Source organism: Cnephaeus nilssonii (assembly GCF_951640355.1).
Source record: "Cnephaeus nilssonii genome assembly, chromosome: 5".
NCBI lineage: Eukaryota > Metazoa > Chordata > Mammalia > Chiroptera > Vespertilionidae > Cnephaeus > Cnephaeus nilssonii.
In genome coordinates, this window is record NC_137076.1 from 31,453,183 (window position 1) to 31,475,923 (window position 22,741).

General features: G+C 54.4%; 1 protein-coding gene across 15 annotated transcripts in view; it reads left to right on the forward strand.

Moving 5' to 3' along the window:
- The window catches only part of TCF3 (transcription factor 3), a 35,415-nt gene extending 14,457 nt beyond the window's left edge, over positions 1 to 20,958 (forward strand). For 4 of the 15 annotated variants that reach the window (XM_079770698.1, XM_079770691.1, XM_079770700.1 and 1 more), the window contains 15 exons: positions 2,971 to 3,044; positions 3,287 to 3,365; positions 6,107 to 6,174; positions 7,342 to 7,474; positions 8,951 to 9,000; positions 10,268 to 10,370; positions 10,454 to 10,623; positions 10,723 to 10,852; positions 11,373 to 11,431; positions 11,555 to 11,633; positions 12,483 to 12,556; positions 12,955 to 13,116; positions 13,199 to 13,322; positions 16,917 to 17,052; positions 19,517 to 20,958. In XM_079770698.1, coding sequence (XP_079626824.1) covers positions 2,971 to 3,044; positions 3,287 to 3,365; positions 6,107 to 6,174; positions 7,342 to 7,474; positions 8,951 to 9,000; positions 10,268 to 10,370; positions 10,454 to 10,623; positions 10,723 to 10,852; positions 11,373 to 11,431; positions 11,555 to 11,633; positions 12,483 to 12,556; positions 12,955 to 13,116; positions 13,199 to 13,322; positions 16,917 to 17,052; positions 19,517 to 20,114 — 2,039 coding nt within the window. In that variant the 3' untranslated portion in view covers positions 20,115 to 20,958. Of the gene's footprint in view, positions 1 to 2,970; positions 3,045 to 3,286; positions 3,366 to 6,106; positions 6,175 to 7,341; positions 7,475 to 8,950; positions 9,001 to 10,267; positions 10,371 to 10,453; positions 10,624 to 10,722; positions 10,853 to 11,372; positions 11,432 to 11,554; positions 11,634 to 12,482; positions 12,557 to 12,954; positions 13,117 to 13,198; positions 13,323 to 16,916; positions 17,053 to 17,215; positions 17,452 to 19,516 lie in introns of all 15 variants that reach the window. The other 11 variants (XM_079770704.1, XM_079770692.1, XM_079770694.1 and 8 more) reach the window with 11 other exon arrangements.
- The last annotated feature ends 1,783 nt before the right edge of the window (positions 20,959 to 22,741 follow it).

The following is a 22,741-nucleotide window of genomic DNA, read 5'->3' on the forward strand; positions in this document are numbered from 1 at the left end:
GCACCGGTGGGGTCCCTTGGTCTGGCCTGTGCCCTTTCGCAATCCAGGACCCCTCGGGGAATGTCAGAGAGCAGGTTTCAGCCCAAGCCCAGCAGTCCAGGCCGAGGGACCCCAACGGTGCACGAATCCATGCACCACACTGGGTCTCTAGTTTAGTATAAATAAATTGACACTTTTTAAAAACATTGTTTTCTCTTCATTGTTGAGTTATGTATATTTGTATCCTGCTCAGAAAAACATGTCCTTGTATTGACTCTGCTGCTTATTATGAGACCTTAAGCAAATGACTAATCTTCTTTGTGCCTCAGTTTCTCATCAGTCAAATTGGGATATTAGCAGCCACTGTAAGAAACCTGTGGGATAAACCATGAGAACTGTCCAGAGCAGTGTGGCACCTGAAGGCCCCTGGTCCGGTCCTGTTGTTGATTCGATGTTGTCTTCACTTCAAGGCTAATGGGATGGGATCACCTTCCCCAGCCCCACTCATCACATCCTCCTGATTCGCACATTCATGTTTGGCCCCTCCCAGTCTGGAGTGTGTCTTAAGAGATGATTTCCAGCAAGGGAACTTGGTGATGTTTGCCTTGCACAGGATAGTTGGGAGTAGAATTCCTCAGCCACCTGCCTTCCCACCTCCACCTCCTCCTGTATCTTTGTCTGCCCATGACATTCAGTGAATGCACATGTTCATCTTAACCTTCTGTGCTTTTTCATTCATTTTGGGGGGTTGCCAGTGAGCCCTTGTGGTCTCCAGCTCAGAAATGCTTGGCCAGCTATGTCTTTCACTCTAGTTTTGGGGTGATAAGCATGTTATAGAAAGAATTTCCTGATTGGAGGAAGGGAGAAATCCAATGTCTCATGTGAACCATCAGGTGCAAACCTTTCAGTAACACACTTGAAAGTAGTAGTATATTTCTGCAGGAATGATTCAGTTTGTGTTTTTAATATATATTTTTATTGATTTCAGAGAGGAAGGGAGAGGGAGAGGAAGATAGAAACGTAAATGATGAGAGAATCATTGATCGGCTGCCTCCTGCACGCCCCCTACTGGGGATTGAGCCCACAACCCAGGCATGTGCCCTGACCAGAAATCACACTGTGACCCCCTGGTTCATAGGTCAGTGCTCAACCACTGAGCTACACTGCCCAGGCTGGTATGTTTTAGTTAGAATACAAATAAGGGATGGTTTCTTAAAATGCATAATCAGTGGGGGGAGCGGCTAATAACTATTAATGGAAGTAGTGAGGGAGGGAGGGTCTGTCCCTATTTTTGTCATTTATAGAAGGGGATACAGGGACTGGGACTTCTTCCAGAAAGGGCAGAGCAGCACCCTGTTGTCTCTGCCAGGCATTTGTGGGGCCCAGGCCTTCAGGAGTGGGAGCTGCTCCAGAGGGTGAGGGGCCAACAGGCAAGTGCACATAGAAGGAAACTGAGGCTCCAGGGTTGCTGGCACTTTACCCAAGGTCACCCCTGCCTCACTGGCTACTCTGCTCTTCTTCCCAGAGCCAAGTGGGAGTCCAGGACCTTTTGGTACAGATACCTCAAACCTGGCAGACCACAGAATGGATTCCTGGAGGCCACAGGAGCCCCTTACTAGGTCCCCTACCTGCTGAGGCAGCCCCTCAGCCCCCAGCCCCACCCCCACCATAATCATGTTGGAAATTTTTTATTAGAAAACAAAATCTAAATGCGATGTATGAATATTCATTAGGATGGGAGATTAATATGCATAATCATGAAAATTAGACAGCAATTAAACACCAGTTCTCTGAGGGAAATGATTAACACAATGCCATCGAAATAGAAGGACACAATTTGAAGGAAGCGGGAGGGCAGGAAGTGGGATGCAGGGTTTGGGATGGAGTGTATGGAAAACTCCAACATACGGGATTGGAGGTAGATTGGGAGTGGGGTTGTGCTGGTACAGGTGGCCCCCTCCTCCCGTGTCCCGTTCCCCCCCCCTCCCCCGCCTTCCCTAATTTTGCCAAGTGGACTTATTCATAATACCATTTACAGAGGAGGGGAACTGAGGCACAGAGAAGGAGGGGCCTGGGACTGCTCCCCTTGTGCTTGTCCAGGACATATGTTCTGATCCCCAAGGGATGGGGTGGGAGCCCTGGCCCAGGAAGGATGCAGGCCTAGGCTTCTTGCTCCAGGGGGAAGATTCTGGGTCCTGGGTGGGTGCCTGGTGCCTAGGAGAGTGTCCGGGAAGATAAGGGCCCCACCCTGCCCTGCCTTGCCCCTTGAGACCAAGATCCTCTCCCCACTCTCGTTAACCCGGGCTACACCTTGGGCCTCTGGCATCTAGCCTGGCAGGCAGGTGGCAGGAGCCTCGGTGGTTTGTCCCTAACAGGGACTGGGTTCTACCCCAGAAGGGCTGCCAGTCTGCTTAGTGGGTAGTCAGTGACAGCTGCTGCTTTTTCAACAAAGGGATGGCCCACCTCCTGAATTAGCAGGATGGGCAAGGGGAGATTCACACTTTCCCAAGATCCAAGCTGATTACTCATGATCCATTTGCTTATGCCTTTGTGAGCCTTTCTCACATGGTCAAGAGAGACTGAGCCTGACATAGAAGCCCCAGCCAGTGTGATCAGGGCTGGGGGAAGGATACGCAGTGTGAGTGAGGGCTCTGCCCAGGGTAGGCATGGTATATAGGGTTTTGATGAATGGATAGGAGTTTACCAGCAGTGACAGCTGGTAGAATTGTTTATTGAGCTGCAGACCTGGGAATATGCCAAGTGCCGGGGTGTCTTGGACACTTGACCACTGACAGTGGTGTCAGTACAGGCAGAACTAGAGTCGGGTGAGGTTGCATAGGCTACAGGGCTAGTCTGGGTTGGGATGGGCCCAGAAGGCATGCCGAATCAAATGAGGGCTCCTCTCTTCTGAGGTGATGAGGACGAGAGCTAGAACTGACTTTAGAGCTGGCCAGGAGTAAGGGTGACCCTCTCTCTCTTCCTATCCTGCAGGTCTGGAGGACCGGCCCAGCTCGGGCTCTTGGGGCACTGGCGACCAGAACAGCTCCTCCTTCGACCCCAGCCGGGTGAGGAGCTACTGCCAGGCCTGAGACCCTCAGTTTCCCTTTTCCAGGAGAGAGGGACATATGAGGAAACTAGGGCTTAGAGGGGGAAGTTGGACACCAACCTAGTCTGCAGGGACTTTGGGCTTAGATACGTGGGTAAAAGTCATGACGTGGGTACTTAAAAGCATGCTTGCCTCCCAAGCCTGTTTCCCCAGCTGTAAAATGTGCCCCAGCACCCCTCATCCCCACCTGTCTCTCTGCAGACCTACAGCGAAAGTGCCCACTTCAGTGAGTCCCATGGCAGCCTCTCTTCATCTACATTCCTGGGAGCGGGACTTGGAGGTGAGTGTCTTTGGAGCACAGCCCTTCCCCCACACCCACGTGGGGTCCCTGGGGTGTGGTCAGTAGCAACACTTCCGGGACGTTCACCTGGAGCAGAGGGTGCAGGTGGATATGGCCTAGACGTATAGCTTTCCCCCTGGGTCAGTGGGCCTGACCAAGTCCCCACCAGGAAGTGCACTTGGGCATCCTGGTGACTCAGGAGATTGGAGCCTGCTCTTACTGACCATGAGAATCGGCTCAGCAGGCCTGTGCTCGAGTTCCACTCACTAGTCCTGGTTTAGGCTGTCTCCTCTTTAGACCCGGCTTCCCCACCCATAGGATAGGGATATTCTCAGAACCTTTCTCATAGCAAGTTGTGAGGCCTTGCCCAACATTTCAGGTCCCATGGGTGCGCGCGCGCGCGCGCGCGCGCGCGCGCACACACACACACACACACACACACACACACACACACACGCCCCCTTATCTTGCAAATGAGCAAACAGAGGACTAGCAAGAAGGGACCTGTCCAGGGTCTGTGGCTGGTCATTGCTGGCAAGGATTCTGTCCACTGGGACTGTTGGCCTGGACTGTTGTCCTCTGTGCCATCCCTCCCACCAGGGGACCATCCGGGTGCCTTGCTGAGCCCTGGCACCCCCTTTCCAGTTCTGAGGAAGCCTTGGGATGACTGTAAAGCTGGCTTCTCTGGGAGGGTTGGGTGCTGTTGCCCTGGGTCAGCTCCCAACTCAGCCTGGGCTATAAGTGGGGTTTTAGTTCACTGCCTGAGAGTCCTAAGACAGCATCTTTCACACAAAAGTTGGGTGGGATCTGCTTATCTTGGCGCCACTGTTAGTTTATAGTCTAAGATGGCTGCTGGGGGAGTAAATATGTGGACTGTTGGGACCCTTGATGTGACTGACCATTTGGTGGGGAAACTGAGCCCAAAGGCATTTGTACGAACCCTGAGGGGATAGCACTTGCCAGACCCCACAGGTCCTGTGTCCCTTGCTGAGCCCAAGAGGGTGCACAGTAGTGTGGCCTGAGAAGAATCGTGGCAAGGAGCAGCATCCTTGCACCTTCTTTGCACAGCAAGAGTCTGCACCCATTTCCCAGACCAGGAAGTAAGGCCCAGCCCACGTGGCCTAGGGTAGCCTCTGCACCTGCAGCTGTTCCCCTCTGGTGTTCCTTCTTTCCGCCTCTTCCTGGCCCAGGCAGTTCCCACGCTGAGCCTGGTCAGCAGGACGCAGAGGCAGCTGTGTCCCAGGTCCACCACAAGTCCTGTGGCCAAGGAGTTCAGTGAGTGCAGCATAAAGCCCAGGCCAAGCCCAGTGGGGAGGTGGGTGCAGCCTTGGCATCCCTGGGCTGTTTCTCACCCCTGGACTAGGCTGGATAGGGCTAGTGTGGCTCACAAGCCTGGTGACAGCCATTGTGGGTGGTGAGGGCCCTGCTCCCGCTCCCCAAGGGATGGGTTTAGTCTGTTCTTACATGGCCTCCAGCCCAGTGTGGCCCCTGATGAGACCGTGGTGGTTTTATTCTCTGCTGTTTGTCCTTTTCCTACCCTAATGCCCTGATATGCAGGTCCAGCACATAGATTAGGTGCCTGATGTATGCCCATGGGTCTTCTCCCAGAGCCTCAGCTTCTCCTTGCTTCTGCCACCCCACCTCTTTGGAAAACCTATATTTGGCACCTGCTCTGTGCAGAGCCTAAACAGTGGCAGCCCCGACTAGCAGGGAGAGTCAGAGGTCTAGGAGGAAAAGCTGCTTCCCCAGGCAGAGCCCAAAACCCTGGCTGGGCCTGCCAGCTTTGCTCCCACACCCACCCTGAGAGGAAGGAAGCAATAACATGCCCCCTCACCCCTGCATTGAGGGTGAGCCGCCTCTAACTTCCAGGCCTCGGTTTGCTTATCCCTAAGATGACCCAAGGTCACCTGCCCTGAGGGGTCACTGGGTGTTGTGTGTGGGAGCATGACCCTTCTCCCCACCCCCAGCATCCTTTGCTCTAATCAAAATTCTACTTTTAAAATAAAGAAAATGATATTTTTTTCCCCTACAAGGTGGAGAATAATTCAAATTAGCTAGCTGGGCATTCTGATTCCTCACTTATGTTGAGATTGGCATCCAGGTTAAGCCAAAAACAAACTTAAATGTCTCAGCTATTGATTGATTCAGGTACCTGCTTCAGGCAAGGATGGATCCAAGCCTCTGTGCAGTGGCAAGAGTTTGTCCACAGTGGTGGCTATCAGGCAGACAGTGTCCCACAGCCCAAGGTGTCACTTGCCCACACAGGAGGGCTCTTTCTCACCAAGTCACTTCAGTCAGCGTTCCCAGGATGTCATGAACTAACCCCTGGCAGGGGCCTAGGCACTAAACCTCACAGACTCAAGGCACTACTACCACCACCACCCCCACCCAACATCAGCCTGCCCCTGGGATCCCAGCACCCTGGGGAGTTTTATTCTCATGACCTTGAACAGAGGAAATGAGATTCAGAGGTCAGGGGGTTCTGACCTCGGCACTCACCCATCTCAGAGACCTGGTGTGTGTGGTGGACTTGCATGAGCCCCTCTGGGTCATCAGGAAAGGAATGGTGTCTATCCAGATCCCTGCTTGTCTGCCAGGCCATTGGGAAGACCAGAATCCCACCTTGGTTCTCTCATTGTTGTGCACTTGTGGAACCACTGCTGTATGCAGACATGTGCCGGGTGCTTGGGACATGACCTCCCTGGGGTTGGCTCTGAGTGACCCTTTTTCCTCCCCTCCAGGCAAGGGTGGCGAGCGGAGCGCATATACTGCCTTCGGGAGAGATGCAAGTGTTGGGAGCTTGACTCAGGTGAGGTCGTGTCTGTAGGGTGGGGGCTGCTGGGGCCCATTGGCACTCAGCTGTCTGCAGAACCCAGAGAATGGGGTGGGTGGGACCCCACTTTTCAGACTGGAGGGGCATCGTAAATGGACAGGGACTGCCAGAGCGGGAGGAAAGCTAGTGGAGGCTACAGTCACCGCTCCACCCACCCACCCACCTTTTAAAATTTTAAACAAATTGGTAGCAATTTCCTCCCCTGATCTGCAGAAGGGTCCCTGGCTGAACCAACTGCTGGTCATTTTTCCAGCAGCTAAAATAGGAGTGGTACCTGGGGCAGGCTGAGCTGGCCAGAAGTGGATGAGTGGGGGCGGGAGGCAGGGAGGCCACAGCCCTATGGCTCCCCAAAGACACCAGGCCAGCCCAGCAGCCTTGGGGTCTTGCCCTTTGTTCCTCCCAGGGAGCCAACCCCACAAGCCCCCAGCCCTGGGCGAAACTCAGGCCCACCCCAGCTGTGAGGCTGACAGCACTGGCTGGCCACAGTGGTCCCATGTAGCTTTCTGTCCAGGTCACCCCACACACACACCTGAGGGTTTCATTCCTGTCCCCTCCTGTGCCTTCCGAATCTTAGGGTGCAGCCATGCCTTATCCCAGGTGGCAACACTTGTGTGCACACCAAGCCTGTTTCAGGGTGGCAGCAGCCCTGGCTTTTGAGCACCAACTGGGTACCAGGCCCTGTGCCAAGGGCAGAGCTCATAAGGCCCCCCATTGATCTCCACGACTGCCCTGAGCCAATATGCCCATTTTACAGATGGGAAATGTCAGACAGAGCAGCCACTCAGATGGAGCCTCAAATCCCAGTCACTCATACTCCTAAGGGAAGAAAACTCATTTTAAACTAACCATGCAAAATTAAACTGTCTACCTTTCAAAAAAAAAAAAAAAAAGACATGCACAAACTAAATCAGCCAGATTTCACTGATGCCCAGATGCACGTTTGCACATTCTGCATCCCAGAATGCAGTTCCTTTTCAGACTTGGCTGGCAATTGTTTTGCTTTTAAGTAATGCTGAGGTGTCAGGAGAAAAATGTCTCAAGTAGAGGTTATTGCCACCCTTTGGACTGCCAGGCTGGGTGCTAGATGCCAGCCTAGCCCCTGGTGATGACCTCCACCCACCCCCACCCCACCCCCCTTCTCAGGCTGGCTTCCTGCCCAGTGAGCTGGCCCTCAGCAGCCCCGGGCCACTGTCCCCCTCAGGCGTCAAGAGTGGATCCCAGTATTACTCTTCCTACCCCAGCCATGCGCGGCGGAGAGCTGCGGACAGCAGCCTTGGTGAGTGGGGCTGCTGGTGGGGTGGGGCAGGGAGGGGATCTGTCCCCACTGTGGGCCTCCCACACTAGGAGATCAGATGGGTAGAAGGATGGATAGTTACCCAAGAAAGAAACAGTGGATTCTTGTTATTTGCAGCAGTTCTGTCTTTATCAAGTCACCATGAACACTGATTCCCTGCTTCTGGGGAAATTGGAGGGATATGTTCTTGTCAGTCTCTGGTCAACAGATCAACACATAGCCTTGTGCCACATGTATTTTTGGCTAAAGGCATCTTATTTCACATAAATCGTTGCTTCATTAACACGGAACTAGCCAGCGGTGCTGTAACTCAAGCCTGAATGTAGCTGATCTAACACATATTTTTCTTTTCCTTTTTTAAACATATTTTTATTGATTTTAGAGAGGAAGGGAGAGTTAGAGATAGAAACATTACTGACGAGAGAGAATCATTGTTAGGCTGACCCCTGCACGCCCCACACTGGGAATCGAGCCCACAACCCAGGCATATGCCCTGACCGGGAATCGAACTGTGGCCTCCTGGTTCATAGGTCAATGTTCAACCACTGGCTGGGCCAACACATTTTTCATGTCCCAGTTTTTGCACTCAGAGACACTAGCCAGCACCAGGACACCATGCAAGCATGGGGAGTGTTTTAAGCAGCAAAACCACCCACAAAAAGTGTGTAAGTCAGGGCTCTCAATAGACTAAGAAAAGGACCCTGGTTTGTAGTCTGAGCTGGAACTGGAAGACAGAACACCACCTGTTTCCCCACTCTGTGCATGGCTGTGAATGACCCCTAACACACTGTGTGTATAATTTGGGGAAACCAGCTTTGGCAGATTTGCAAGTCTTGGATCTGTGAACAAAGAGGATTGACTATGGGTGTTGGAGTGGGGGTGAAATAGGGGCCTTGGAGCAAGGCCCTGTTTCAAGTACCCATTGACTCCCCACTTTCCAGACTCGCTGCTGAAGACCCCCTCCCGCCCATGATTCTTGCACAGTATCAGTCCCTTGCATGTAGACCCAAGCCCTTATTTAAATTAAAAGGGAAGCTCAAGCCCTACATGGTTTGACTCAGTGGTTAGAGCATTGGCCTGTGGACTGAAGGGTCTCAGATTTTATTCCAGTCAAGGGCATGTACCTCGGTTGCATGCTCGCTCCCCGGCCCATATCAGGGTGCATGTGGGAGGCAACCAATCAATGTGTCTCAGTCGATGTTTCTCTCTGTGTGTCTGTCTTTCCCTTTCTCTTCCACTATCTTTAAAAATCAATGGAAAAATATCCTCAGGTAAGGATTAACAAAAACAAAACAGAACATGGGAAGCTCAGGGGTCTCCTCTCCAAGGTGCAGGGGTAGGCTGTCTCCTGACACTCCCAATGATAGGCGCACATGTCCCTGGGCCTTGAAGGACTCTGGCTGAGTGGGGCAGGAGCCGGGCTGAATGGGGGTGGCTCACTCCTTTTACTCCTAACAGATACACAGCCCAAGAAAGTCCGGAAGGTGCCGCCAGGTCTTCCATCCTCGGTGAGTTGTGGGATGCAGTGGGGACCCCACAGACCACATGCCTCTCTGCCCTCCAGGTTTGGGGGCTGTCCCTGCTGGAGGCCAGTGTCATTGGGGGCACTGGGCTGTGTATGCTGCTGCAGCCGGAACATGTAGATTCACATGGCCTCCTGAGTGTAGGCATGTGGGTTCTGGGACAAAGCCTCCAGCTAGACTGGTCAGTCAGCTGGGCTCTTGCCCCCAAGGACTCAGCTCTGACCAGAGACTACTTCCTAGGGAGTTTGGGAAGTTCTTCCTGAGGTTTAGTCTCGATCCTCTTTAAGAAATCATGTCCTGTGATGTCTTAGAAAGGGTATGGATGGGGTCCTGGGAGTGGGAGCAGGTGGGGGCACCCTGACAGCCAGTTAGGTCTCCTCGCCCTGTCCACCCAGGTTTGAGCCACCCTGTATCCCCACCTCATTGCCTGCAGGTTGGCAGGGTGCCAGGCCCAACAGATGGTGCTGTGCCATTCGAGATTTAATCATGGGAAGAAAAGGCAATTTGTCTGTTTCCTCAGTTTGGCTCTGCACCAGCCTTCAGGAGCCCCTGGGCCTAGGGGTCAGGCAGAGCCCCCACAAGCTGACCTAGCCCATTCCGGGCAATAGGCTTGGGTGTTAGTTGACATTCTACAGCCAGGAGGTGCAGTCAGGCTCAAGTCTTAAGGCTTGACTCCTGGTGTCATTTATAATGTCATTAACTCCCCATTTTCCTCACCTAAATCCCCACTCCAATTTCCTGGAGCTGACAGCTCCCCGGGGCCTACCTCATCCTGCCAGTACTCTGTACCCCTTTTTCTACTCCAGTGTTGGGGCAGACATAACAAGTTGATGCCAGCATTTTCTCCTGGGCCCTGCCTTAGTTTTAGGCAGTACCCAGTGATCAGAGTTGGCACTGATCCTAGAAGACGTTTGTTATCTCTCTGCTCTGGGTTACCCTGGATGGAAGTTAGTCCAGGACCCTGTCTCTGAGGCTTCTGGGTCTTGCATGTTTAGGGCTGAGGCCAAGGGAGGTTCCAGCACTGGGGGAAGAAGGAAGGACTGGGGCATCACAGCTGGGCTTTGATCAAAGGAGTTTGCTGGATTAAGGAGAGAAAAGGAATTCTGTGCAGGAGATTCAGCTCAGGGAAACGGGGTGGTGGGGTAGACTGCTGTCAAGTGGAGGACAGGACTGGAGAAGGGGCCAGCCAAGGGATGGAGGGTAAGTTAGTCCTACCCCTTCTATCTGACCATGTCCACCTACCTGCCCACAGGTGTACCCACCCAGCTCAGGTGATGACTACGGCAGGGATACCACCCCCTACCCATCTGCCAAGACCCCCAGCAGCACCTACCCAGCACCCTTCTACATGGCAGGTATATGGGGGCTCAACCAAGATGGCTGGGACAGGGCCCAGACCCCTCTGCCTGCTCATTCCACTATCTCCGCCTTTTTGCAGATGGCAGCCTGCACCCCTCGGCTGAGCTCTGGAGCCCCCCAGGGCAGGCGGGTTTCGGGCCCATGCTGGGTGGGAGCTCATCTCCCCTGCCCCTCCCACCAGGTGGCGGCAGCTCCGTGGGCGGTGGTAGTGGCGGTGGGTTTGGCGGCCTGCATCAGCACGAGCGCATGGTAGGCCCCTGGATATGGGGTGGGGGGCGTGCATTTGGGTAGAACCCTATCTGACCCCTCTGACCCCATCTCATCCCCTCTGACCTCATCCCACCACAGGGCTACCAACTGCACAGTGCGGAGGTGAATGGTGGGCTCCCAGCTGTGTCCACTTTCTCAGCCCCCACAGCCACCTATGGCAGCGTTGCCAGCCACACGCCCCCTGTCAGTGGGGCCGAAAGTCTCATGGGTATGACCCCCTCACCCCACCCTGATGTGGCCCTTGTTATTAACAATGTCCTCCCTCTCCTGGGATCAGCTCGGGCTCCTCGGCCCCATGGTCCCATCTCTGATATTTGAAAATGGCTTGTTACCTTGAAACACTTTCCATTTAATTCCCTCTCCTGCCTTTTGTGCTATTGTTGCTGTTTTTAATGATACTTACATTTTAAACTACACACACACAGAAATTGGATCTTTAAGGAGTGGATTCCCCCACTTTACATTTGGGAAAACTGTAGCTCAGATTACATTTGGGAAAACTCCAGGGCCCACAGTCTTCCTGTCCCCAGAGCTTCCATGGAGGCAGGTGGCAAGACATCAGGCAGAAACCAGTCCAAAATCAGGGGCTGCTCAGTCCTGGGCTTGGGCATCCATGCCTAGCAGCTGAGTTTAGAAGGGAACTCCCTGTCAGTTGGGGCATCCAAGCTAAGCCCAGGTACTGGGGCACCAAGTCCCTGAGGTTGGGTCTCACCTCTGTGCACCCACAGGCTCCCGAGGGACCACAGCTGGCAGTTCTGGGGACGCCCTTGGGAAGGCGCTGGCCTCGGTGAGGCTCAGGGCAGGGGGTGGGGTGGGGTGGGTGGGGGTAGCGAGGGTGGCTGGGCCATGACTGTGAGAGGCCAGCCCCTGACTGGCTGCCTGGTGGCCCTATCTCTCTTCCCCATTGCAGATCTACTCTCCGGATCACTCAAGCAATAACTTTTCGTCTAGCCCTTCGACCCCCGTGGGTTCCCCACAGGGCCTGGCAGGTCTGTACAGGGGGAGGGGGAGGGGGAGGGAGAGGGAGGGAGGGCGCTGTGTCTGCTGCCTCCAATCTGGAGCAGGTGGGAAGGAGTCGTCAGGCTGCATACATGAGTTAGGGAGCTAGACACACCACCTGCCTTGGAGTGTATGTTCCCGTGGGCATTCAGGGAGGCTTCCAGGAGGGAACTTCTAGGCCAGGATTCTTAGGTCACGGCACGGGCAAAGGCCCGGAGGCAGTACCCAGCAATTTGTGTTTGTGAGCATAAGGGCACATGAGACTCAGTTGGGCCAGGTCAGGGGCACCCAGAATCAGAGCAGCCGACCTGAGACTCTCACCTGGGTGTTTGTCCACCCAACAGATAATTAGTTGGGCACCAATTGTATGCCCCATGCTTGCTCTGTCAAAGGGGTCAGGTCTTCCTGTTCCCCATTCCCTGCAAGGATGTACCTGAGGAGCATCGGAGACAGAGGAGGGGGCAAGGAGGAGTGAGAGCAGATTTCTGGAAGACCTGTGTGGCGTGGCAGGACTGGGAGGAACTGGCCTCTAGGGCACCTACTGTGTGCCTCTGAGCCAACAACCTTCCCTGTGGGGGAGGAGGGGTTGTTGATTCTGCATATGGGGAAACTGAGGCTGGGAGATGTGAATCTGCCTGGACCTGGCTGGACTTATGGCCCAGAACAGGTCTGTAGAAGTGGACGCCCCCTTGTGGCCAGCCTGAGTATCACAGATCTCAGTTTTCTCATCCCTGCCTCCCACATTCCTTCTTCCCTCCCTCCCTCTCTGGGTCAGGCTACAACAACATCCTGCTTCAAGTCCTCCCAACCCCCATTCATGTGTCTCCTAACCTTTCCAGGGACGTCGCAGTGGCCCCGAGCAGGAGCCCCCGGTGCCTTATCTCCCAGCTATGATGGGGGTCTCCATAGCCTGGTGAGCTTCCTGCTTGTCTCGGGGGAAGGATGTGCCTTTGTGGGGACACCATGGGGAGGGGATGGAAGTGTTTGTGGACAAACACAGGATGCATGTGGAGAGCCTATTCCCGAGGCAGGGGAGGCAGCCCATCGGGGGCAGCTCAGCATGTCTGCTGTGGCCATGATTCACATGGCTTTGCAACTGCGTTCCATAAGAGCCATTGGGTCTCATGTGACCAGCAGAATTTGCATTAGGACCTAGATGTCCTTTTGACAACAATGAACTTTGTAGTTAATATGTTGGGAATAAGGTCCAGCACTATCTCCGTGGCCAGCCAAGGCTCATATTTCAGGCCAGACCACACAGAGCTGGGTGGGGGTACTGGCAGCCAGGTCACTCACCTCCCCCCCTCACAGCAGAACAAGATGGAAGACCACCTGGATGAGGCCATCCACGTGCTCCGTAGCCATGCCGTGGGTACCTCGGGTGATGTGCACGGGTTACTGCCCAGCCATGGAACACTGGCCTCAGGCTTTGCCGGCCCTATCATGCCACTGGGTGGGCGGCACACCAGCTTGGTAAGTGCTAGACAAGGGAGGGGCGAGGTGGGCGGCTGGTGGGAGCCTGACCAGCCCTGACTCACCCACTCCTGGTCTACAGGTTGGAGGCAGCCATTCCGAGGATGGCCTCTCGGGCAGTGGCAGCCTCATGCACAACCATGTGGCCCTCCCCAACCAGCCCAGCGCCCTCCCCGACCTCTCTCGGCAACCTGACTCCTACAGTGGTAAGTCCTAGCATCGTGCCTGAGCAGGGCAGCCAGCATCTCAGAGTCATCTGTGCTCTGGCTCCTTCTATGATGCTCAGTCATTGGGCATCACTTCCTCTGGAAAACAGGGATGACAGAGAGGGCTTGTGACAGACTGCATCAGCCAGGCTGGGCTGAGTGTTTATTCTCTGTTGGGCTTGGGACTATCCCACCTCCATTTCCAGTTGAGGAAACTGAGGCACAATGGGAACTGGGAACGTTTTATGAGTGGAGGCCAGGCAGGTGTGGTTACTGTCACAGGCACCTGGAGTCCTAGAAAGGGTGACAGTCACCGCCCATCTTCCAGAAGCAAGGTGGAGCCCAGGAGTCTTGGCATTGGCACAAGGGTGATGCTGTAGCCACCAAGGCCCCTGCCTTTTTATTGACTCACAGTGTACTGAACTGAGCTCACCCAACAGGCACATATTCAGTGCCAAGTGTCTGGTGTTTCTCCAGGCTCTGGGGAATAAAACAGCAAATCCAACAGAGAAAGCCACCCCCCACAACCCGGGGGTGGGGGGAGGACACAGATGGGTACGAGAAAATGGGGAGGGGATGCAGGTGGATTGTAGATTTTTTTATTTTGTGTTGTTTTTTTTTTTTTTAATGTTTTTTATTGATTTTTAGAGAGGGAAAAAGAGACACATTGACATGAGAGCCAATCATTGATTGGCTGCCCCCTGCATGCCCACCACCGGGGATCGAGCCCGAAACCCGGGCACGTGCTCTTGACCTGGAATTGAACCAGCAATCTTTTGGTGCACGGGACGATGCCAAACCAACTGAGCCATACCAGTCAGGGCTGGATTGTAGTTTTAAAGATAATGAGGGTAGCAGGGTTGTGACATGTGAGCAGAATCAGGGAGGAGCAAAAATCAGAGAGGCCTAGAGCAGAGAGAGGGGAAAGGGGAAGGTCATGTGGGACCTTAGGCCACACAGAAGTGTTGGCTTTTATTCTGAGAGAGATTGGATCCCTGGAGGGCTCTAAGCAGAGGAGGGACAGGTCCAGACTGGGATACCCTTTGGTGGCTTTGGTGAGGACAGGCTGGGGAAAGGCTAAGGCAGGATCTCACTCAGGTGCTCACTGGTGCCCTTTGGTGTCTGCTGCTAGGAGGACAGACTACAGGGACAACATTGGGAGCCAGGGACCAGGGAGGAGTGTTGTGCTGGTCCAGGAGGAATAACCGGGGCAGATGCTGGGCCTGGCCAGGGCGAAGTGGGTGGATTTTGGGTATTCTGAAGGCAGTCCACAGGACTTGGTGATGTGGAGGTGATGATGGGAGTTGGGTCTGGAATTCAGGGTGAGGCCTAGGTGTCATCACATATGATGGAGTTCAAAGGCAAGAACCTAGATGGGGGCGATAGGCAATGTGTAGACAGAGCAGAGCCCAGGCCTGAGCATCAGGCCACATGGGGACAGGCAGCTGAGTGAAGTGAAGGAGGGTAGACTGTGTCAGACACCAGAGTGAGGACCCAGGCTACACTAACTAGGGGTCAGTGACCTGGACAGGGGCAGCACCAGTGGAATGCTGGGGCGTTACTATCCAGGGACAGGAGTGGGAGGGGCGAGGTCTAGAGGGTTTCTTTCAAGACTGAATAGGTAATGTGTTTGAAGGTACTGGGGCCAGTAAGGGGAGGCCCTTGGTAAGCAGGACAGGTGTCCATTTGGTAGGAGGTCTTCACAGAAGAGGAGGGAGGAATGTGACAGGACTCAGAAGCACCCACCAGGGATCAAGGGCCTGGGTCTCACTATGGCCAGTTCCAGGATCAGTTGATGCTGGTGCTGCTGTAGCGGGGGAGATCGAGCTCCAGTGAAGGTCCAGGGATCCCCCACCAGGCAGTGGCCAATCCCTGACTTCCACCTACCCCATCCTTGTATCAACCTAGTGAAAAATATACATCATGTGACACTAGTGTGATGTTGGTATGTGACAAGACTGCCTAACATACCAAGCACCTTGGGAACCACAGTGCAACCCAAATTATATAAAGCAGGGTCTCTTATGCCTACCTGGGGACCTTCCCCATCCTGTCCCACCCCCAAAGCCAGCCTGGCTTTTAGAGAAAAAGTCAATGCTTTCATGTTTCTTAACTTTGTCACTCCATACCCAGAGTTTCACCCAGGGGGCACCTGGCAATGTTAGAACATCTGTGGTTCTCACGACTGGGGGTGCTCCCTGGCATTGAGTGGGTGGGGGCCAATGATACTGCTCACCACCCCACAACGCCCAGGACTGCCCCACAGAGAATGACCCAGCCCCAGTGTCCAGTGCTGAGGGGGAACCCTAAGCTTTTGTGCGCAGATTCTTTCCCCTTCCCCTCGGCTCATCCACGGAAGAACCCTGAGCTATTTCCTGTGGTCGGCATTTTGCCATTTGCACCTCAAAACGTAGTTGAGTTCAGTGTAACTGTTTCCCCTGAAACCATATATTTTGTTTACATGGTTTTTGGACTTTCAAAAATCAGCATCCTGCAAATGTTCCCTTGCGTCTGTTTGCTTGCTCATGCTGTCTGTGAGGTCTGCCACCCTGCAAGTGGCTAAGAATGGGCCCAGGCCTGACCTAGGACGATAGGTCGCTTCCCACTCTGCTTGCAGCAGGTGCTTTCTGGAACGTTCTCCTGGTGCACATGTGCAAGAATTTCTCAGGTGTGGTTCCAAGTGTGGAGTTTCTGGGTATGCACATGTCTGTCCATCTATTCCAGACAATGCCCAATTTTTCCCAAAGTGGCTGTACCAATATGCTATCAGAAGCAGTACTTAGAATTGTCAGGTCTCTCTGTTCTTCTTAGTGTGTGTGATATGTAGCTCATAGTCCTCAAAAAAAATTTTTTTTATTATTGATGTTCGGGGGTGGGGGGAATATTGATTTGTTGTTCCACTTACTTATGCATTAATTGGTTGATTTTTGTATGTTCCCTGATGGGACTGAACCCAAAAGCCTTGGCATATCAGGACGACATTCTAACCAACTGAACTACCCAACCAGGGCCTCATTCGAAATTTCTTAACTTCTTGATGTGATAATGCAGATTTCTATATAGCCACATCCGTTTCTGTGTCTATGAAACACCTGCTCCATGCTTTGCCCGTTTCCCTGTTGAGGAATCTTCTTTTCCTATTGATTTGTATGAGTGGAGATCTAGCCTTGCTGACTTATATGTGACAAGTATTTCTATCATGTGGCATGTCTTATTTCCTTAGGTATCCTGGTGATCTGAAATTCTCAATTAGAGTACAGCAGTCAGATTTATTGATTTCTTTTGGAAACAGTTCTTTAGTGCAGCGGTCGCCAACCTTTCGGACCTCATGGACCACCAGTCGGTTGGCGACCGCTGCTTTAGTGTTTACGAATTCTTTCTCTCTCTCTAGGCCACATTGAAACTCCCATGCACTCCTAAAGGTTTCCTTTAATTTTGTCTGTAATTAGGTGCCTGTATGTGGTGTAAGGTAGATGGTTTGTCCCCCATTTTGCAAACGAAGGCCAGGAGAGCTCTCACCCCTCATTAGAGGGTCTCAGGGGACTTGCCGAGTGGCCCTGAGGTGGCAGTACCTTAACCCCCAGCCTCTTGCAGGACTTGGTCACAGGGGCTCCGCCTCAGGGACCAGTGAGATCAAGCGGGAGGAGAAGGAGGACGAGGAGAATGTGTCGGTGGCCGACAACTCAGAGGAGGAGAAGAAGGAGCTGAAGGCCCCCAGGATCCGGACCAGGTGCCAGCCCCTCCTTGGTCCCTACCCCACCTATCAGGACTCAAGCATACGCACACAGTGCTCACACCAGTGGCGTTCACACCGCGAGGCATCCGGCGGGCCCTGCGCCTGTTCCCCGTCTCACTGTCTCCCTCTGGCCCCCCGGCCTCCCCCACCCCCGTAGCCCGGAGGAGGACGAGGACGACCTTCTCCCCCCAGAGCAGAAGGCTGAGCGGGAGAAGGAGCGCCGGGTGGCCAATAACGCACGAGAGCGGCTGCGTGTCCGAGACATCAATGAGGCCTTTAAGGAGCTGGGGCGCATGTGCCAGCTGCACCTCAACAGTGAGAAGCCCCAGACCAAACTGCTCATCCTGCACCAGGCCGTGTCGGTCATCCTGAATCTGGAGCAGCAGGTGCGAGGTCAGTGGGGGCGCCGCTCCCCTCCCGTCGCCTCTGCCCGCGCTCTCTCCTTCCCCTCCTAGAGCCCGCCTCTCCTGCAGTGACTGCCCCCCTGCAGTGACTGGCTTCTCGTAGTGACCTTCTCCCTGCAGTGATCATCCTCTTCCAAGTCACTGTCTCACACACACACACACCCCTCGCCCCCCAGTGACCGTCCTCCCACCCCGAACCAGCTGCCTTCTGCCTGGTCTGGCCCCAGTGTCCCCTCTGGAACGGGAGGGTGAGACTCTGGACCCCTAATCCCACGGACCTTGGCACTTTGGCTCTAGGCACCCCGGCCCTTCCACCTCAGGAAAGCCCCCAAGCCCGGCCAGCAACGGCCTGTGGTCCCCGTGGGCCCAGAGGCTGTCACTGTCTCTCTGAGCACACCTCATAGGACCCCATCAAACCCCATCTGCAGGTGGGGTTTAACCCCCTTTCCCAGGGTTGGGTGAGGATCTGGAAATCGCCCTGTCCCGGCCCCCCTCCCACCCCACCCCACCCCAGGTGAATCCCTACCCCCACCAGCTGCTTCCTTAACTCCTCCCCGTCCTGTGCACCCATTAACCCTTTTTCTCCTGCAGCACTGTCGCTTGTACTGGAGCTGGGGCTCTGGCCCACCCTGCACTGTCCCCTCAGCTCTCAGGTTTCCGCATCTGCACTTGGTGTGGGCATCATGCCGTGTGTGTCCCCTGCATCCTCTTCTCTGCTCTCTGACTTCTGCGCTCTTCCCCCACCCAGCCTGTCCGTCTCTGCTTCCACCGGCAGCCCCTCCTTACCTCGCACTTGCTGCCCAAGCACCGGATGGCTAGTAGCAACCTCGGGCCCTTTCTTCCCTCAAAGCCACCTGTGGAGACTTGAGGGATGAAAGGGGACCGAGGAGCACCAGCCTCTGGGCCTGGCTGTCAGTTTGGTCTGCGCGCTTGTCCTGGGCTCCGGGGCCAGCAGGCAGGGTGAGGGCAACAGCCGCCCCCCCCCACCCCCCCAGCACAGGAGCAGGACAGGGCACCGGCGGTCCAGGTTCCCGCGTCTCGGGCACACCATGTGCCGGGCCTTCATTTGTCTTCAACTGAGTGTGGCAGGTGTCCCGATTTCAGTTAGCCCCAGTCCTGCCCAGAAAGAAACAGGCACAGAGTGAGGTCACTTATCCAAAGCCACATGGCCACGCAGCTCCTCGGGCCTGGGCCGAGTGTAGACCACCAGGAGGGCAGGTGTCTACGCTCCCATTTAGATTCTTATGTGGGCAACAGGCTCAACTCAGTGCCTGGCACACACAGTGCTCCATAAATTGGAGCCGCCGCGGAGGCCCCAGGCCCCAGGCCCAGGGAGCTAACTCTCCCACCTAGAGTCGGACCTATGGGCAGGGTTCATGGTGGGCACTCGAGGGCCAGCTGTCAGGGCAGCCAGAGTCTAGTGTGGGGGTCTTGGAGGGTGTGAACTGGTTGGCTCCTTGTGGGACTGAGTGTCCTGGACCATTCCCCAGCCCTAGAGGTCTCCCCAGGCCTTTGCCTACTGTGGCAGTCTCCTGATCCCCTCCCACCCGGCTTGTCAAGTCAGGCAGACCCAGCCCTCCCTCACCCAGCAGGTGACTGCTCTGAATGGGGAAGGTCGTCATCCCAGGAGGGGCACCTGGCCAGTCCTGGGGTACGTGGGATGGGCAAGCGATAGATGGAAATCAAGACCCACCTCCATTCCCATGAAGCCTCCTGGGGACAGTTGGGCTTTGGTCATGTCTCTTGAACACAAGCACACATACATAGCCTTGCCTGGGACTGGTCACAGGCACACTGCTTAAGCTTTCCAGTCCAGGAGCACATTTTCATGGACATGAGCATGCACACACCAGGCACAGGCACTTACCCTATGGTGCCCACCCACAACACAAGCCACAGACCTGCCCCTGCACTGCTGTACACCCACACACACACATACACACAGCCAATGGGTGCCCTCTCCACACCCCTGGCCCTGCTCACCCACCTGCCCACTGTTCAGCCAACCCCTGCCCCCGCACATAACTAACAGAGGCCCTGGTGCTGTGACCCAGCAGTACGGAGGAGGTGCTGTCCCTGGAAGAGAAAGACCTGAGGGACCGGGAGAGGCGTATGGCCAATAACGCGCGGGAGCGGGTGCGTGTGCGGGACATTAACGAGGCCTTCCGGGAGCTGGGGCGCATGTGCCAGATGCACCTCAAGTCGGACAAGGCGCAGACCAAACTGCTCATCCTGCAGCAGGCCGTGCAGGTCATCCTGGGCCTGGAGCAGCAGGTGCGAGGTAGGCGCCCAGGCCAGGAGTCCCCACCCTATCCCCTTCCCACCTGCATGCCAATGGTGCTTCACTGGAGACCGGTGTGCACTGGCTCCTGGGCTCCGTCCACATCTCAGACTCTGATGTCCCCCAGAACACCCGACCTGTTCTTTATAATTTACAACGCCCCAGCCCTGTACAGCCTTCTCAGTGAATGGGAGAACAAGTCAAGAAGTGGAGGCAGCCACATATATGAGGGCCTTTTGCCTCTCCCTCTGGCGCTCTGCCATGCTCCCCACACCCTGCCACCTCATGTTCTCCCTCTCTGGGGATCATCTCCCACAGTGCTCTCCCTCTACCACCAGAACGTAACCTCAACCCCAAAGCAGCGTGCTTGAAGCGACGAGAAGAGGAGAAGGTGTCAGGCGTGGTTGGAGACCCCCAGATGGTGCTTTCAGCAGCCCACCCGGGCCTGAGTGAGGCCCACAACCCTGCTGGGCATATGTGAAAGGTACGCCACCGTGGGATAAGTGACCTGACCTCAGTCTAACCTGGAATGGTCACGCAGCGTGTCGGGTCCTTCCTCAGCGTGGGCCAGCCAGTCCACACCTTACATACACCTGTGGTCAGCATTGAGCCAGCACCAGCCTAAGGAGGCTTCAAGTGATGGGGGCCTAGAGGCTGACAGTGGGGTCCAGGAGCCTCCTGGGGACCCTGCTGTCCCCACCCCCAGGCCTCAGCTACCCCCACATGCTGGGACTTGCCTGATGGATCCTGAAATTGCATCTCAGCCTTGCTACACAAGCCCTGGCTGGAAGGAGCTTTCTTTTTTTCTTTTTTGTTTTGTTTTTTTGGTAAAAACTGGAACACAAACAAGAAATATACACTTCATCCGAAAAAAAAATGCCTTAAGTATAAAACATGGAAAAGTTAAAACATATCACTTGTTGGAGAGACGCTGTGAAAAACTGGCTTGTTCTTCAGAAGCCACCAGCAAATTGTGCCTATGCCCGATTTTTTTTTTTTAAGGAAAATAAAAACGCTAGTTATGAGATTTTTTTTAATGTAGAAGAAAATTAGCAAGGAGGTTGCCTTTGTTTTTTTGTTTTTGTTGTTTTTGCATATGTTTTGTAAGCAACAAATGTTTTGTATAAAAGTTTCGTGTCTCTTGTATTTCTGCTGCTGTTTCTAGAACTGAGCATTACATTTCACGATCAACCAGATTAAAAGTTGTATTTAAAAAGACTCCACTGTAAACCTGAGGTCCCCCGCCCCTGTCCCGGAAGCCTAGCCGTGGGACACAGAATAGGTGGGTGGGTCTCATTTCTTTAGATGTTTGGATTTTGTTTTCTTGCTTTGGAGTAAAGTGGGCCTTTCCCCAATGGGGCCCTCCCCACCCCATCCTCTCTCCCTCCAGGAGAGAGACCCTGGTCTCCTGGGAGGGGCAGAGGCACACCTGAGGCGCTACCCTCCCAGGTGAAAATGCCAAAGGTCCTCCTTCAAGTGTCACTTTGGACCCCAGGCACCTCCCCACATCTTCCCTGGAGCCCACAGTCCTCCAAAGTGGGGAGTTTTGTTGTTACCCACATTCCAGGGCACGAGGACTGCACTACTGGAGCACGATGCTATGGGTCTTCCCAGACTCTGTGTCCTTCATTCCTTTGACCTGGGGACCCAAGCCCATCTCTGCACTCTGGCAGTGGGGCAGTAGCTCGAGGCCAGCCTAGAAAACTCATACCCCCTGCCCACCCCACCAAGTGGCTGTCCTGGTGTGGTGTGGAGGGGCCAAAGATAAGGCATGGACAGAGCAGGGAGAAGGTACAGGGTCCCTATGCCCAGAAAAACCCCAAGGCTATGCACCTGCCAAAATTGCTGCCCAGCTGCAAAACCAGAGGGGGCACCCTCAGGCTTGTGTGCCTGGTGTCCCAGGTCTCCCCAAGTCCGCTCTGGTCTTCCATGTCACGAGGAGGACTATGTCATCCCATGCTGCCCAGGACTGTCCCATGTTTACATTGACCATCTGCATCCCTGGATCCCCTGCAGTTCCCAGGGAAACTGGAATGGTTGGTCACCCTACATGTCACCCAGGTATAGGCTCAGGCCTGCTGGGGTCTTGGTTTCCTTACCTTTATCCCCCCCCCCCCCAAGAAAAGAGGCCTTAAGGACCCCCAGGCTGGCTGCATTCACCCCACCAATATCAGCCTCTCCCCAAGACTCCACCCTCCCCAATTTCCAGAGCCACCTGACTCCCACCCCAAGTCTGGGAGCAAAGTGCCCTGTGGGAAGTTCCAGGGAATCCCAATGCCAGCACCAGGCAGGACACTGGGCTTGAGGCTGGAGCCACCACCTGATCCCTGACATCACCTAGGTTCTCCTCTGGGGTCTTCCTTCCAAAGCCCATCAGGACAGTGAGGAGCCATCAGCTTGCAGGGTTGGGGGTGGACTCTGCCTGGTGACTCCCCTGGTCAATTGGTTCCTGTCTCTTGGGGAACCTGCCTCAGTTTCCCTCTTAATTCTGCTTTTGGTCTTGCCCCTTGATCCAGTCAGGCAGGAGCTGAGGGCCCTAGTGCCCTGGAGGTCCGCAGACTTTTGAACTGCGTCTTACGTACAGAATTTAAATGATGTAAAATGAGATGGACCCAGCAGGGGAAGAAGTAGCACTGGGGAGGGGAAAACCACAGTTAAGGGGGATTGTGCTCTGAGTGCCTCAAGATAATGGTTTGTTTTTTAAATTTTTTTTAAGAAAAATAATTTTATACAAGTGTCCACACAGCTGGCTAGATTCTTTGGAAGTTTTAAATGACCCCCTTTAAAGTCAATATGGAGACCTGTCCTGTATATAACAGCACTGTAGCAATAAATGTGATGTAAGACAATGCTCAGCTGTCTCCCGATTTCTCAGGAGCTGTGTGCTTAGCAATGAAGGGGGGCAGGGGGCGGGCAGGAAAGTGGGAACCTGCAACCAAGGTATGTGCCCTTGTCCAGGAATCTAACCCTCAACCCTTTGTTCTGTAGGCTGGCGCTC